Source organism: Haliotis rubra, unplaced genomic scaffold (assembly GCF_003918875.1).
Source record: "Haliotis rubra isolate DU_JTF1 unplaced genomic scaffold, ASM391887v1 Scf203, whole genome shotgun sequence".
Lineage (NCBI taxonomy): Eukaryota > Metazoa > Mollusca > Gastropoda > Lepetellida > Haliotidae > Haliotis > Haliotis rubra.
In genome coordinates, this window is record NW_025766037.1 from 957998 (window position 1) to 969454 (window position 11457).

The 11457-nt window shown below is 40.3% G+C and overlaps 1 protein-coding gene across 1 annotated transcript; it reads left to right on the top strand.

The window, feature by feature from the left end:
* Nucleotides 1–16: 16 nt before the first annotated feature.
* LOC124275831 (proteasome subunit beta type-7-like) lies at nt 17–10795 on the top strand. Its single transcript, XM_046711511.1, has 8 exons — nt 17–150; nt 1295–1376; nt 1774–1871; nt 4036–4176; nt 4580–4695; nt 7659–7717; nt 8106–8257; nt 10265–10795. The coding sequence occupies exons 1-8, from the start codon at nt 89–91 to the stop codon at nt 10380–10382; spliced, it is 828 nt and encodes a 275-aa protein (XP_046567467.1). The 5' UTR covers nt 17–88; the 3' UTR covers nt 10383–10795.
* Nucleotides 10796–11457: the final 662 nt, after the last annotated feature.

The following is an 11457-nucleotide window of genomic DNA, read 5'->3' on the forward strand; positions in this document are numbered from 1 at the left end:
TTAGAAATAACTTCGTAAGGAGTTTAAGAAATATTCAGCCAATGAAACTTTAGAAAAGCGTACACTCCGGCGTTAGTGTTTCAGAAACATGGCCGCCGCATTAGCTACCGAGTTACCCCAAGGAGGGTTTTCTTTTGAAAACTGCAAAAGGTTTGTAAGAAATCTACATAAGAGTGTATATGAGCAATGCTGTATCCTTATTCTATCGACATGTAGGGTAACTCAAGGGTGTGTTCATCAGTTCTTGTTCTATTAGTTCTGTAAGTAAACACCTGAACATGAGTAGACAGATTTTGGCCATGTTGCATTGTCATCTGTAGCCGATAATTTTAGCTATTTTCCCCTAAACATGCTGCCATTGAACCAGAGAAACTGTCACACTTTTTGTTTGTGGTAGCCTTACCTAAACAAACAAATCCTAAATATCGAAAGACATTCAAAATCAGTGAAGTATGAGCCAATGAACCAGTGTTTTTAAACAAGGCAGATAACACCAAATAATCAGAGTGAGTGAGTATGGTTTTACCCTGCTTTTAGCAATATTCAAGCAACATCATGGCAGGGACACCAGAAATGGGCTTCACACATTGTACCCATGTGGGGAATTCAATGGCCTTCAGCATGATGAGCAAATGCTTTAACCACTAGGCTACTCCATCACCCCCAGACAAGCAGAAAGATTTGTTCTGTATGCATACGTATCATGTATATGGCCTAGTTTTATTTTACCTTCATTATGTTTTAGAGAGGCTGAGAATTTAATACACATAGAAAAATAAACATCAGCATTGAAACAAATGTGTCAGATATTAAAAGCTATTGACTAAAAACAACCCCATGCACTTGATAATGATATGGTATTTCTATTTCATTAATGCCTGAAAAATCTATTTACTTTAGAAAACGATTGTTATAGCATTAAACATGTTATAAACGTTACAATGAACAAGGAAAGTTAATCCAACTTTGTTTTGCACATTCTTTGACCATATAGACATGCTTAAACTTTGAAATTAATTTCATATACTCAAAATGCTCATCCGCCATATAGCTGGAATATTGCTGAGTGCGGCGTAAAACTAAACTCACTAAACTAAAACTCAAAATGCTCAAAAGAGTGGTTTGCATGTGTCATTATGTACCATGTTAACAATGTTACCATGCTTACAGCTGCATGCTTGAGGATGCTGTGATGTACTCTAATGAGAAAAAATACCAGAGTAAATTGAAATGTAATATCTGTGAACATGGTAAATACAAACATAACAGGGGATGATCTCTTTGTTTCTTGCAGGAACTTGATGTTAGAAAACCAAGGGTTCAAGGCTCCCAAGGTTTACAAAACAGGAACAACTATTTGTGGTGTTGTCTTCAAGGTAAATGTCACATATTGTATTCTTAGTGATGGAAAGCATGCTTGCCTGTAGGTAGGTGACTTGTAGAAACTATCATAGGCAAAAGTAATGATAATTCTACTAGCCTGAATGAAATTATAGTTCTAGCCTGTAGAGCCTGCTGTTCTCTTAAAATTGTTGCAAATGATCACTTACTCTACCTGGTCCTACCAGATCCCTGCTTTAGATATTTGGCAGATCATTTTGAGTCTTTACAGATTGAAAGGTGAAACTATTTATAAGGACTAATAACCTTTTATGTGGCTCGCAGAAATGAAATCCAGTTAACCCAATCATCTTGTTTTGCTTCTCAAGTGTTCTGCACACAGTTTTGTGAATACTGTTCTCTCATGTTATGCTGGGTGTTTTCTGTTTACAGGATGGTGTTGTGTTGGGTGCAGATACAAGGGCAACAGAGGACACTGTGGTTGCCGACAAGAACTGCGCCAAAATACACTACATGTCCTCTAACATTTAGTGAGTACTGGAAATTGTAGTAACTCGGTGCATGAGATAATTGCAGACACTGTAACGTTTACTAACTGAAGACTGTTGATAACTTAAGGCGAGGTGTAGATGTGTTTCGCTGAGGCAACTGTAGAGCTATAATTGATCTACAGTGTACTCTGTCAATACCGGCATCAGTCGGGACCAAATAAAAATGCCGGTTTTGACAGAGTGCCGGTTTAGCTAGGTTCGCTTATGACGCCTGCGCACACGGAAGTTCGCTGTCGTACTGTCACTTTAGCATTAACAAGATGTTTGAATAAGAAACAAGGCAGTGTCTCAATGCACATTCATGTTGTTTAAATCAAATAAAAATGTCTGAAATCTCTTATTAAATTTCAACTGATCATATATTATCGGCAGAATTAAAATTATAAACTATTTTTAGCAATGTTATTGAAAACAACGATTCTTGTTTATGCTTGTCGCGGCGCGGGTCTACAATAGCAAATGTCAAAGAGCAAAAGTAACGATGATTCAAACATCGAGGAAATCATTAAATAAATTGAAATCAACAATAACATTCATAAAAGTTGTCAAGCGTACATATAAAGTTACTATTTCCATGCTTTTGTGCGATCATGCAATGTAAAGTCAAGTCACTGACAAGTTACATCTCATCTTTCACGCCTCCGTCTTGGCGCCCGGACCACGATGCTTAATGTGAAAATATATGCATGAAGCATTTTTGTCATAAACCATAACCTAGCACGATATGTCCAATACGTTCCATAATTTACGTATAGGTAGCGATGTCTTTCTTAATATGTTCAGAATAGCATTATTTTACCCAAAACCTTTCGTCTTAATCTAAAAGTTTTTCGTTTACGAGGACGGTATCCATTTCCATAATATGATTGGCTGCTTAGGTCACGTGTCTGATTTTGACCAATCATGACCCTTATAAGCAGAGTGTAGTGAAAAAGCGTCGTTAGAAACCAATCTTTATCCAATAAAATCGCTTCTTACAAATGTGAAAAACTGAAAATACTCTCGGCAAGAGTGCAGTGATATTGTTGATGTTCAGAGCTTTCGAACGATACCCGCCATCAAACGATTCTCCTCTATGTAAGTGACATGTGCCACTCACTAGTTAACAAGAAACTGATTGACACTTCCGTTTCTGAATAATCTCGAGTCAATACCCATGAAATCAACAAAATGTAAACACTTGCTTGTTTATACAGTCAAACTGCCCACTACATGTATTAATTACTCAGGGTAAATTATTCACGTACCACTCACTGATTAACAAGATACTGATTAACACTTCCCGTTTCTGAATAATCTCGAGAGTCACAGCGAATTGTGTTGTTACATCATTTGGACCCAATTGCATCAAAGGGTTACGCCGTCTTTCATGTGCCGGTTTTTACAGATTCGTTTTCATAACAACTTGTTCGTTGGGACTGAAAAACAATGCCGATATCCTGAATAGACAGATGCCGATGTTTACAGAAGTTTCTAAATGATAATAACGTGCATTTCTGCCGGGACTGAAACTTTGTGCCGATGTAGACAGAGTGCCGGTGTTTACAGAGGCCGGTATTGACAGAGTCCACTGTATATGTTTGCTGTTAGGTCATCTATGGTGCTGTAACTGATATTTTTTGTTTCTTTTGGTAGGCTATGTGTGGTACTGTAACTGAAATCTTTGTTTCTAGCTATGTGTTGTGCTGTAACTGATATTTTTGTTGTTAGCCCTGGTGTAGTACTGTAACTGATGGCATTGTTAGTAAGCCAGGTGTAGCACTGTAACTGATATCTTTGTTACTGGGCAAGTTGTAGTACTGTAACCGATGTCATTGTTAGTACGCCAGGTGTAGCACTGTAACTGATATCTTTGTTACTGGGCAAGTTGTAGTACTGTAACTGATGGCATTGTTAGTGTTAGTAGGCCATGTGAGGTACATAACTGATATCTCTGTTGCTACTCATGCTAGGCTAGATGTAGTACTGTAATTGATGTCTCTGTTGCTAGGCTAGGTGTAGTACTGTAACTGATGTCTCTGTTGCTAGGCGCCGCCATATAGCTGGAATATTGCTGAGTGCGGCATCAAACTTAACTCATTCACTCACTCACTGTTACTAGGCCAGTTGTGGAACTGAACTGATGTTTTTGTTTGTTGTCCAGCTGCTGTGGTGCGGGTACAGCAGCTGACACGGAGATGACAACACAGATGATCTCCTCCCAGCTGGAGCTGCACAGACTTAACACTGGCCGTAAGCCACGTGTGTGTACAGCCAACAGACTGCTCAAACAGATGCTCTTCAGGTGATGCTCCTTGCTCAACAATAAGCTCTAGTCATATTTTGAGATCCCATTGCATAATAATGCCTCAGTTAGCATTGTTCCTCAGGTTGGAATGGTTATTGGGATCTATGCTTTCATAGAATCCTCCGGTTTCTTGCATGGGGCATGTAGTACCTGAGGTGCAATGGTTACTGGGGTTCCATGCTTAGAACTGAATAGCACTTTCTGTTGTTGAATTTCATTGGATGACTGTTTGGTTCTTTTCCAATCACATATGAGCATGAATTCACAACAGACTTATGCAAATATGTGTCCTATGAATCCATTCATCCATCAGGTAGCACTGTATCACCTACAACTATATCAGAAATAATCGAATGTCAAGTGTTTTCAATCTTGTAGCTTGTTATGTGTGTGTTTTCAGATACCATGGTTACATTAGTGCCGCCCTGGTGCTAGGTGGCGTGGACTCTACTGGCCCTCACCTGTACAGTGTCTGGCCCCATGGGTCAACGGACAAACTGCCATATGTCACCATGGGTAGGTGTTCCAACATGCCAGTCATACTGGTTTTAGACCGCCCGGAGAGCGGAAGGTCGCGGGTTCGATCCCCGACAACGTCATACCAAAAGACGTTAAAATATGGTACTTGTTGGTCCCTGCCTGGCGCTCGGCATTAATGGGTACAACAAGGACTGGTCGGCTCGGAGTCAATATAATGTTTCTGAGTGGGGTATTCATGCTTCACTGCGGCATGGTATCTCAGTGGGCTAGCACTATAAAACCAGCTTCAGTCTGGGCTAGTACAAGCAGCCACACATACACATACACATGCATGCACGTTGTCATAGGATTATGAGCGAAATATTCTCTAGCACGACGTTAAACCCAATTTCACCTCACCTCACCTGATTTTAGACACAACATACCAGTCGTATTGATTTTAGATACAACATACCAGTGGTGTAGCCTAGTGGTTAAAGCGTCCACATGTCACGCTGGAGACCCGGGTTCGATTCCCCAAATCAGGGCACAATGTTTGAAGCCTATTTCTGGTGACCCAAGTCGTGATATTGCTGTAATATTGCTAAAAGTGGCGTAAAACCAAATACTCACTCACTCACTGATCATAAATGTCTAAAACTGTCACCAAATTAGGAAATAATGGTAGTGACAATCTCATCCTGTATTTGACATTACCATTAACTTTACCAGTATAACCACACCAACTAGTATATTTGATGTGCTGGTATAAAAGTAATCATGGGTTATAAAGCCAAGTATGTCAACATTCTTTGGTTCATCAGGATGCTACATTGTTTCAGCAACCACCTTATGTCTCACACCTGCATCACTGTGGACTTCATGATGTGACTGAAATATTGTTGACAGTGACAGTGACTCTTGGATGTCTGTTTCTGAAACTCCTGTGTATGTGTCTGATGTTACTTTGATGTGTCTGAATCTCCTGTGTATGTGTCTGATGTGGCTGAATCTCCTGTGTATGTGTCTAACATGACTGTCTGATGTGTCTGAATCTCCTGTGTATGTGTCTCCTCCTTTGTATGTGTCTGACATGACTGTGTGTGATGTGTCTGAATCTCCTGTGTATGTGTCTGAATCTCCTGTGTATGTGTCTGATGTGTCTCCTCCTTTGTATGTGTCTGACATGACTGTGTCTGATGTGTCTGAATCTCCTGTGTATGTGTCTGATGTGTCTCCTCCTTTGTATGTGTCTAACATGACTGTGTCTGATGTGTCTGAATCTCGTGTGTATGTGTCTGAATCTCCTGAGTATGTGTCTGATGTGTCTGAATCTCCTTTGTATGTGTCTAACATGACTGTCTGATGTGTCTGAATCTCCTGTGTATGTGTCTCCTCCTTTGTATGTGTCTGACATGACTGTGTGTGATGTGTCTGAATCTCCTGTGTATGTGTCTGAATCTCCTGTGTATGTGTCTGATGTGTCTCCTCCTTTGTATGTGTCTGACATGACTGTGTCTGATGTGTCTGAATCTCCTGTGTATGTGTCTGATGTGTCTCCTCCTTTGTATGTGTCTAACATGACTGTGTGTGATGTGTCTGAATCTCGTGTGTATGTGTCTGAATCTCCTGAGTATGTGTCTGATGTGTCTGAATCTCCTTTGTATGTGTCTAACATGCCTGTCTGACGTGTCTGAATCTCCTGTGTATGTGTCTAATGTGTCTCCGCCTGTGTATGTGTCTAACATGACTGTGTCTGATGTGTCTGAATCTCCTGTGTATGTGTCTGACATGACTGTGTGTGATGTGTCTGAATCTCCTGTGTATGTGTCTGAATCTCCTGTGTATGTGTCTGATGTGTCTCCTCCTTTGTATGTGTCTGACATGACTGTGTCTGATGTGTCTTCTCCTGTGTATGTGTCTGATGTGTCTCCTCCTTTGTATGTGTCTAACATGACTGTGTGTGATGTGTCTGAATCTCGTGTGTATGTGTCTGAATCTCCTGAGTATGTGTCTGATGTGTCTGAATCTCCTTTGTATGTGTCTAACATGCCTGTCTGACGTGTCTGAATCTCCTGTGTATGTGTCTAATGTGTCTCCGCCTGTGTATGTGTCTAACATGACTGTGTCTGATGTGTCTGAATCTCCTGTGTATGTGTCTGACATGACTGTGTCTGATGTGTCTGAATCTCGTGTGTATGTGTCTGATGTGTCTGAATCTCGTGTGTATGTGTCTGAATCTCGTGTGGATGTGTCTGAATCTCGTGTGTATTTGTCTAACATGACTGTCTGATGTGTCTGAATCTCCTGTGTATGTGTCTGATGTGTCTCCTCCTGTGTATGTGTCTAACATGACTGTGTCTGTCTGAATCTCCTGTGTATGTGTCAGATGTGTCTCCTCCTGTGTATGTGTCTGACATGACTGTCTGATGTGTCTGAATCTCCTGTGTATGTGTCTGATGTGTCTCCTGTGTATGTGTCTAACATGACGTGTCTGAATCTCCTGTGTATGTGTCAGATGTGTCTCCTCCTGTGTATGTGTCTGACATGACTGTCTGATGTGTCTGAATCTCCTGTGTATGTGTCTGATGTGTCTCCTGTGTATGTGTCTAACATGACGTGTCTGAATCTCCTGTGTATGTGTCTGATGTGTCTCCTCCTGTGTATGTGTCTGACATGACTGTGTCTGATGTGTCTGAATCTCCTGTGTATGTGTCTGATGTGTCTCCTCCTTTGTATGTGTCTAACATGACTGTGTCAGATGTGTCTGAATCTCCTGTGTATGTGTCTGATGTGTCTCCTCCTCCTTGGTATGTGTCTGACATGACTGTGTCTGATGTGTCTGAATCTCCTGTGTATGTGTCTGATGTGTCTCCTCCTTTGTATGTGTCTGCTGCGTCTCCTCCTCCTTGGTATGTGTCTAACATGACTGTGTCTGATGTGTCTGAATCTCCTGTGTACTTGTCTAATGTGACTTTGTCTGATGTGACTGTCTGATTTGTCTGTGTCTCCTTTTGCAGGATCAGGCTCCCTTGCTGCCATGGCTGTTTTTGAAGATGGCTTTAAAGCAGATATGTCTGTGAGTAGATTAATCAGTCGGGAATTCATAAATTACGTCAATGAAATATTGTAATATAAGAATACGACTTGAAAAGCTTACATCACGTAAGTGCATTATGATGTTTGGACAACCTAGAAATGTAATGTTTTTACAAATATGCAAATTGATACCAAGAAAAAACAAAGCTCTGCTCCTAGGAGTTATCTCCCTTGTGTTGCTATGCTACAGTTTTGAAGCCTTTAAGCTGCCAGTGATGATAATGTTGGCTGACCTCAGTATAATGTGTTCTTCATGGCCTGATCTTCCGTGTAGAAATCCCTGGAGTAAATAGAACTGGTAAATCAGACTCAGATGTGGCTGAAAACAATGACATGGCTTTAAGGACCTTTGTATACTGTGTTGATAGCGAGATGACGCAGTGCAGTTAGTGCGAGATGCCATTGCTGGCGGCATCTTCAATGATCTTGGCTCTGGCAGCAACATTGATGTGTGTGTCATCACCAAGGACAAGACGGACTACATTCGGCCATATGACCAGGCCAACCTGAAGGGAGTCAGGTAATGCAGAGCTGAGTCTAGTAATAAAGAGTTGGAGTTTAGTCGTACAGATTGGATATTGGGTCATACAGGTGGTGTGTTGGGTGAAAAAAACGGGTTTTTGGTCATACAGTTTGGGTATCGGGTAATACAGACTGGGTGTTGGGTCACAGATTGGGTATTGGTTGATGTAGACAGAGAGTTTGTTTGATATAGACTGGGTGTTTGGTAGTGGTGTGACGATTAATCGATATGCAACAATACATCGATCCATGGGCCGTCGATACAGTGAATCGATACAAAGTTTTACATTGTCGTATATCCCGATACGATACTTCAAATGTGCGACGATACGTCAATGTTTAACTTTGAATATTGCCGAATCGCGATATCTGTCCAGAAAAAAGACTCTTTTATTTGATGATTAAAATATTTGCTTACATATTTTCCCTTCATAAGTAAACGTTTTCTCGGCAGCTTTTTGCGTCAAGAACTGTGTCAGACATAACGCTCACATGTTATTATCATTACAAAGTCCGTGTATAAACTTAATTATCTCTTTTCCGAATGAACATTGAAAAACGCTGCAGGAATTTGACGAAATATTTTAATATGGTTTTGTTTTGATCTTAAGGTGTTTTGTAGTTGGTGTTAGAATTAAAGATTTTAGTATCGTGATGCGTATCGTATCGTCACCCTTATATCGGGATTCATATCGTATCGCAGCTTCAGTGCACGATACTTTGGCAATATATCGTCCTGACTAAAATTTTAGCATCGTGATGTATCGTATCGCAGGTTGTATGCCAATACCAGCACTAGTGCTTAGTAATACATATTGTAGGTCAGCTTAAACAAGACTAGGTTATGAGTAACAGAGTCTGGGAGTTGGGTAATGCATACTTGGTGATGGGTAATGCAGACTAGGTATATGGTCATACAGAATTGGAGTTGGGTAAAGCTGACTAGGTGCTTAGTAATACAGACTAAGTGATGAGTAATAGACTAGGTGTTGGGTAATACAGACTAAGTGTTGCATAATATCGACTAGGTGTTGGGTAATATAGACTAAGTGTTGGGTAATACAGACTAGGAGTTGGGTAATACAGACTAGGAGTTGGGTAATATCAACTAGGTGTTGGGTAATACAGACTAGGAGTTGGGTAATATCGACTAGGAGTTGGGTAATATTGACTAGGAGTTGGGTAATACAGACTAGGTGTTGGGTAATATCGACTAGGAGTTGGGTAATACAGACTAGGAGTTGGGTAATATCGACTAGGAGTTGGGTAATACAGACTAGGAGTTGGGTAATATCAACTAGGTGTTGGGTAATACAGACTAGGAGTTGGGTAATACAGACTAAGTGTTGGGTAATACAGACTAGGAGTTGGGTAATACAGACTAGGTGTTGCGTAATATTGACTAGGTGTTGGGTAATACAGACTAAGTGTTGGGTAATATCGACTAGGAGTTGGGTAATACAGGCTAGGAGTTGGGTAATATCGACTAAGTGTTGGGTAATACAGACTAAGTGTTGGGTAATATCGACTAGGAGTTGGGTAATATCAACTAGGTGTTGGGTAATACAGACTAGGAGTTGGGTAATACAGACTAGGTATTGCATAATATCGACTAGGTGTTGGGTAATACAGACTAAGTGTTGGGTAATATCGACTAGGAGTTGGGTAATACAGACTAGGAGTTGGGTAATATCGACTAGGAGTTGGGTAGTACAGACTAGGTGTTGGGTAATATAGATTAGGTGTTGGGTAATACAGACTAGCAGTTGGGTAATACAGACTAGCAACTTGATGATGGGTAATACAGACTTGAGTTACACACAATAGGATCTGGTTCAGCAACATGATTTGTGTAGCTCCAATTCTTTAACATGAACACATGTTGGGCTTCCAATGTACAGGGACCAATTCATCTTGGATGTATTTGGATTCATCTTGTGATTTCTAAGGGCATATTCAAGTTGTGATCATGTAGCAACTATATCTTGTTACTTGCTATTCACAGACAAGGCTCCTATCGCTACAAGCGAGGTACATCGTCTGTGTTGAAGACTGAGGTGAAGAAAGTCGAGTTTGACGTTATACAAACAGAGGTGCGACCCCAAGCTATGGACACAGACTAGCCACTGAAATAGACAGAGGATGGAGATATCTACATCATTTATATCCAATGTCCTGTCGAAGACTCAACCAAGTTCTCAGTTCCTGATTTGCACACATTGTGCACATTTGTCCATCTTGAGTTCATCATGCAGATTGTATCATTCATGACTTGACACCAACACAAAATATTACACTGTAACATAACATAGAGTTGTTGAGATTTTGTATTGATGTCAATGCTGTGTTGGTGGCTGCCTGTCTAACATGGCACAGTAAATATTACCCATTTCTTCTCATAGCAATCTGGTCGTTCAGTGCATAGTTTGAGGTAAGCTGTATCTAAGTGCTATGAGTTTGACAGGTTCATAATGTTTAACAGTTCATGTCAGCTGATGTGTCACAGCTGTGTTGTATGAATAAACTTTGTCACTGTCTGTTCTTGTCCTGTTGTGTGTATATACACTAGTGTTGGGAATTGGTTGAAATCTCATTATTGATGATTGGTTCATTACAACCGATCAATCATCGAAAATAATTGGTTAACGTCATTTATCAAATTTTCCTGGTTATGTTTGTTAATGCACAACAAAAAGTAAAGAAAAAACATGTAGTTCTCTCGGTTTTTTTTCGCCGAAATTGCACAAAATGCATTTGCAAATTTCACATCTTTAAAGGATGACTAGTGTGTTAGGAACATACATTTCCTGGAGTTGTTAAGATAAACTTAATCATAACTTGGAACGAGCTTGTATTGCTTATGCAATGTGGTGACAAAATCAGCCTTTTGAAAAATATTGTTATTGCAAACAAGTGGTCCAAAATTGTTTGTGTTTGAATATGAGAAAACATGATCGATTGCTTGGTCGTTTTGTCATTGCGACCAATCTTCAATTATTTCAATTAATCGGACCACCACTAATATACACAGTAGGGGCGGTGGGGTAGCAGTGGTTAAAGTGTTCGCTCGTCAAGACGAAGACGGTTTGTTCGATTCCCCAGATGGGTACAATTTGTGAAGCCCATTTCTCTTGTCCCTCATCATGATATTGCTGGAATATTTCTAAACACAATTGCTGTTCAAATGTTGGTTAAACC

What these genes read in the sequence shown, in the direction of transcription:
- LOC124275831 (XM_046711511.1), top strand. Translation starts at nt 89, where the DNA reads ATGGCCGCCGCATTAGCTACCGAGTTACCCCAAGGAGGGTTTTCTTTT. An exon ending in TTTGTGGTGTTGTCTTCAAG is followed by an intron (nt 1,377 to 1,773) that starts GTAAATGTCACA and finishes TTCTGTTTACAG; the next exon opens with GATGGTGTTGTGTTGGGTGC. An exon ending in CTCAAACAGATGCTCTTCAG is followed by an intron (nt 4,177 to 4,579) that starts GTGATGCTCCTT and finishes GTGTGTTTTCAG; the next exon opens with ATACCATGGTTACATTAGTG.